This window comes from Ostrinia furnacalis, unplaced genomic scaffold, assembly GCF_004193835.3.
Source record: "Ostrinia furnacalis isolate ACB-3 unplaced genomic scaffold, ASM419383v2 OfSCF2047, whole genome shotgun sequence".
NCBI lineage: Eukaryota > Metazoa > Arthropoda > Insecta > Lepidoptera > Crambidae > Ostrinia > Ostrinia furnacalis.
The window spans coordinates 1453760-1459629 of NW_021132286.1; the positions used below are offsets into that span (position 1 = coordinate 1453760).

Consider the following 5870-nt stretch of genomic DNA (forward strand, 5'->3'; position numbering starts at 1 on the left):
ATAGCAATTTTCATTGCTCATAATGGTCATTTTATACATTTCACATTATCACCAAATGCATCGTGACCAGTTGCTCGTCCACCAAGTCCAGGGTTTTTTCCCTGGCACGTGATGAAGCATTGCAGGCTCTAAGGATGCAGTACACAGATGAGACAGATGCAGTACTTCCTGCCTGCAAATCCTTTATCAGGATCTATGACAAAGGAGCAACTTCGTCAAAGAAAGGCAAGTGATTTCAGGTTATTAAACAACCTTCCAAATTGCTATAAAGTTTGCTGCAATTTCTTTAGGACTGAACTGACTGATTTTTGTTTCAGGTCTGCCAATCACATTTTGAGGATAAATAAATCCAAAACAATCTATTGGTTATGATGAATGGATGTCCTATTTTTTATTCATCCATGAAGATAATAATAACATCTCGGCGACCATCCAAGCTGTTGCTGATCAGGTCATCCAGTAAGTTAAAGTATATACGTAGATTCAACCATAAAGTGTCTTGCAAGTACTAATTTAATTAGTCTATACGAATAAAGATATTTTAATTTTTTAATTTGACTAAAAAAGTAAACAATGTTCTTAATAAGCATTACTTTTATTTGAAGATCAATCTACTTAGTCAATAAAACTAAAATAGAAAGAGATAGGGCAAGTGACCCGGTTGTGGCCACCGACCCCTTTGTGGCCATTTAGAACTTCAAATCGTTATAACTAAGGCAAAGACTAATATATTACTCTATGGTTTACGGGAATAAAAATATCTAATATTAGCAACACTGATAGCGTTAACAGCTTTGATGTGTCAAGCTTCACTTCAATCCAACAAGTCATTATTTTTTGAGAAGCGTTAATTGTTTCAAGTCTTAGCAAAAAGGCTAAGGCGAGCGGGTGAGTAAACAATCATTATTTTCTAAATCCTTCTTATTTTTTTAAATGTTTATGTTAAACCTTAATAAAGAATACACTGTCTAAGTGGTACTAATGATATTTTATCGCTATTTGTTTATTAAGGGGTTTATGAGAGGTGGCCACTAATGGAGCCAGAATGAATGAATTTTCCCATCTTTGGCCACATGAATGGCCAAAAGTGGTGCACGAAGAACCCCACTTTTGGCCATTTAGTTTTTATCGTGATTTTTCAATTTAATTACTTAGCTATTTTGATATAAGTAATCGATTCATTTTCAGAGTTACGATTATAATGCCTCCATCGAAACCAAATNGCAGGTATTATCTCAAAAAAGGATGAATTACAAATAATCATTTCTGAACTAGAAGGCAAACAAAGTAAACCAGATGCACTATGTTTCTCAGAGACATTTATAAAAAAGGGACAGGAAAAGAACTTCATTCTAAAAAATTATGAACTAGTTGCCCATTATTGTAGAGAAACAAAGCGTGGTGGTACATGTATAATGTTGAGGCGGGGACTCCTCTATAAAGAGCTTACCTGCTTCAATAAATATGTACTGCCAAACATATTTGAATGCTGTGGTGTAGAAGTTTTAGCACACAAATTGATTATAGTCTGCATATATACTTCACACAATAAATATGCAAACACTTTCCTCACTAAACTTGAAGCAGTAATATACGAGCTGCTAAAGAAAAAACATAAAAATAAAAAAATAATAATTACTGGTGACTTTAATATAAATACTCTTGTATGCTCAAAAGCATCCCGCCATCTGACAGATATTGCAAAACAATTCGATTTAACTCTTCACATAAATCAACCAACAAGAAAAGGAAATTGTATTGATCATATAATAAGTAATATTAAAAACGGGGTGGGAGAAGTACTTTCATTGCAACTATCTGATCACGATACGGCGCAAATGTTAACTATACCTGTACAAAAATTGCCACTAGTTCAACAATGGTTTGTTTTTAAAAGGGACTTTAGTATCGAAAATCAAATAAAATTTCGTAANGCATGGGTGCCTGAGCCTCGTTACGCAAGGGCGGAAGGGCTGCACATCCCGCAGCGCCGGAGACGAGGAGATACCAATGCATGCTGCATGCTTGCTTTCATGCTGCATGCTCTGCATGCTTATCTACTCTATTAAATTATATATGATTTTTTTAAAGATACGAGTATGTCTGTTATAAAGTAAATTATTCTGAACAACAACATTATGAGTTGAAGCATGTTCTAAGTAACAACATTATTAATTAAAATAATATGATCAATGAATGTTATGAAGAAAAAATATCTGAAAATAAAAATTATGTATTTGAAATGGTTCTTGGTAGTAACAGTATTGATAAAAAAATTATGATTAATAACTGTTATGAGCTCCGATGGTAGTAATAAAAATGTATGAAAAAAAAAAGTATGAAAAATAAAATTATGAAGAGAGATTATTATGAACACAAATCGGTAGTAAGACAAAGAATAGGATTTAGAATTTTATGTGAGCCAATATAGAACCCGGCGAAATACCCAAAAATGTTTTGAAAACAGAAAATATTAAGCAAACTTTTTTCACGCGTACTAAGTCGCGGGCACAGCTAGTATAATTATTCGAAATAATAATTTCAATCAATATCGATATTAATTGTTAGCGAGTGTGTCACCTACCTACCTCGCAACTCGCAACCATGAAGCTAAAGATAAAAATGGAGGGCAGAGTTGGAACATAAACTTGAGTCAAATACCTACTTATATCTATCTCGCTCTCTGCGGCCCTACCTCTCTTTTTAGTGTGAACTGTAGTATTGCTATCTTCTGATTTAAATCTCCTTGTAAATTCTTCNCGCGCCAGGCGCCGCAGGAGCCCGGTGAGTCTACAGTCACCTGGCGCATGACGGCGCGCGCCGGCGGCCACGTGCGCCTGCTCCGGCGCGCGCCGCAGCCGCCCTACCCGCTCACGCGCCAGGCGCCGCAGGAGCCCGGTGAGTCTACAGTCACCTGGCGCATGACGGCGCGCGCCGGCGGCCACGTGCGCCTGCTCCGGCGCGCGCCGCAGCCGCCCTACCCGCTCACGCGCCAGGCGCCGCAGGAGCCCGGTGAGTCTACAGTCACCTGGCGCATGACGGCGCGCGCCGGCGGCCACGTGCGCCTGCTCCGGCGCGCGCCGCAGCCGCCCTACCCGCTCACGCGCCAGGCGCCGCAGGAGCCCGGTGAGTCTACAGTCACCTGGCGCATGACGGCGCGCGCCGGCGGCCACGTGCGCCTGCTCCGGCGCGCGCCGCAGCCGCCCTACCCGCTCACGCGCCAGGCGCCGCAGGAGCCCGGTGAGTCTACAGTCACCTGGCGCATGACGGCGCGCGCCGGCGGCCACGTGCGCCTGCTCCGGCGCGCGCCGCAGCCGCCCTACCCGCTCACGCGCCAGGCGCCGCAGGAGCCCGGTGAGTCTACAGTCACCTGGCGCATGACGGCGCGCGCCGGCGGCCACGTGCGCCTGCTCCGGCGCGCGCCGCAGCCGCCCTACCCGCTCACGCGCCAGGCGCCGCAGGAGCCCGGTGAGTCTACAGTCACCTGGCGCATGACGGCGCGCGCCGGCGGCCACGTGCGCCTGCTCCGGCGCGCGCCGCAGCCGCCCTACCCGCTCACGCGCCAGGCGCCGCAGGAGCCCGGTGAGTCTACAGTCACCTGGCGCATGACGGCGCGCGCCGGCGGCCACGTGCGCCTGCTCCGGCGCGCGCCGCAGCCGCCCTACCCGCTCACGCGCCAGGCGCCGCAGGAGCCCGGTGAGTCTACAGTCACCTGGCGCATGACGGCGCGCGCCGGCGGCCACGTGCGCCTGCTCCGGCGCGCGCCGCAGCCGCCCTACCCGCTCACGCGCCAGGCGCCGCAGGAGCCCGGTGAGTCTACAGTCACCTGGCGCATGACGGCGCGCGCCGGCGGCCACGTGCGCCTGCTCCGGCGCGCGCCGCAGCCGCCCTACCCGCTCACGCGCCAGGCGCCGCAGGAGCCCGGTGAGTCTACAGTCACCTGGCGCATGACGGCGCGCGCCGGCGGCCACGTGCGCCTGCTCCGGCGCGCGCCGCAGCCGCCCTACCCGCTCACGCGCCAGGCGCCGCAGGAGCCCGGTGAGTCTACAGTCACCTGGCGCATGACGGCGCGCGCCGGCGGCCACGTGCGCCTGCTCCGGCGCGCGCCGCAGCCGCCCTACCCGCTCACGCGCCAGGCGCCGCAGGAGCCCGGTGAGTCTACAGTCACCTGGCGCATGACGGCGCGCGCCGGCGGCCACGTGCGCCTGCTCCGGCGCGCGCCGCAGCCGCCCTACCCGCTCACGCGCCAGGCGCCGCAGGAGCCCGGTGAGTCTACAGTCACCTGGCGCATGACGGCGCGCGCCGGCGGCCACGTGCGCCTGCTCCGGCGCGCGCCGCAGCCGCCCTACCCGCTCACGCGCCAGGCGCCGCAGGAGCCCGGTGAGTCTACAGTCACCTGGCGCATGACGGCGCGCGCCGGCGGCCACGTGCGCCTGCTCCGGCGCGCGCCGCAGCCGCCCTACCCGCTCACGCGCCAGGCGCCGCAGGAGCCCGGTGAGTCTACAGTCACCTGGCGCATGACGGCGCGCGCCGGCGGCCACGTGCGCCTGCTCCGGCGCGCGCCGCAGCCGCCCTACCCGCTCACGCGCCAGGCGCCGCAGGAGCCCGGTGAGTCTACAGTCACCTGGCGCATGACGGCGCGCGCCGGCGGCCACGTGCGCCTGCTCCGGCGCGCGCCGCAGCCGCCCTACCCGCTCACGCGCCAGGCGCCGCAGGAGCCCGGTGAGTCTACAGTCACCTGGCGCATGACGGCGCGCGCCGGCGGCCACGTGCGCCTGCTCCGGCGCGCGCCGCAGCCGCCCTACCCGCTCACGCGCCAGGCGCCGCAGGAGCCCGGTGAGTCTACAGTCACCTGGCGCATGACGGCGCGCGCCGGCGGCCACGTGCGCCTGCTCCGGCGCGCGCCGCAGCCGCCCTACCCGCTCACGCGCCAGGCGCCGCAGGAGCCCGGTGAGTCTANGCCAGCCACACGCGTTAATTAATTTAACAAATGATAATTTTTATATGATAGACTCTTACGTGTATAAAAATAAATTTCCCTTTTATGGTTTTGACTAAATGGTTTCAAATTTATTCATATTTAATTATTACTAGCTTTCCGCCCGCGGCTTCGCCCGCGTGGAATTTTGTCTGTCACAGAAAAACTTTATCGCGCGCGTCCCTGTTTCAAAAACCGGGATAAAAACTATCCTATGTTCTTTCCCGGGACTCAAACTATCTCTATGCCAAATTTCATCAAAATCGGTTGCGAGGTTTAAGCGGGAAAGCGTAACAGACAGACAGACAGACAGACAGACAGAGTTACTTTCGCATTTATAATATTAGTTGGGATTTACCTAATTCCAAAAATATTTTGCCATTACGTGCTCTGTGATTGTGCCTAAGTGAGTATAGACAAGTACCTACTTGTAACGGAACGTGTTGATTGCATTATCTTGCTTATACTTCTCTATGGCTTACTTGTTGCAGTTAGCTGAACTGTCAAAAAAGCATTAAAAAGTCAACAATTTATTTCTTAAAACTACGTTTTAAACTATTAACAATATGTCTTAACCACAGCTGCACAGGTTTTGCTTTAATACATCCTAAAATTTATATTTATTTTTTGAATTATGGTGTCAATTATAGTTTGTGCGTTTGTAAGTTACAAGTCTCACTTGACATTCTATGATACCGACCGATTCATTTACATTCTTGTTTGGAGTCTTTGGAGATAAGTTTCTGAAGAAATGTAAATTGATGTTAATTTGTATAAATTGTTAATTGAGTAAACGTGTTGGAAGTTATCAGAGGACCAAGTAAGTTGCCGTTGTTTACACATTAATTAGGTGCACTCATTTTTAATTGTCCAATAGGCTATCTGAACGTAA

General features: G+C 50.6%; 1 protein-coding gene across 1 annotated transcript; it reads left to right on the forward strand.

Moving 5' to 3' along the window:
* The first annotated feature begins 147 nt into the window (after window positions 1-147).
* On the forward strand, window positions 148-5477 carry LOC114354364 (putative protein FAM47C). The gene is made up of 3 exons (XM_028306716.1): window positions 148-225; window positions 2769-4950; window positions 5470-5477. The coding sequence occupies exons 1-3, from the start codon at window positions 148-150 to the stop codon at window positions 5475-5477; spliced, it is 2268 nt and encodes a 755-aa protein (XP_028162517.1).
* Window positions 5478-5870: the final 393 nt, after the last annotated feature.

Bases quoted from the DNA above. Each gene is read 5' to 3' on its own strand.
- LOC114354364 (XM_028306716.1), top strand. From the start codon at position 148: ATGAGACAGATGCAGTACTTCCTGCCTGCAAATCCTTTATCAGGATCT.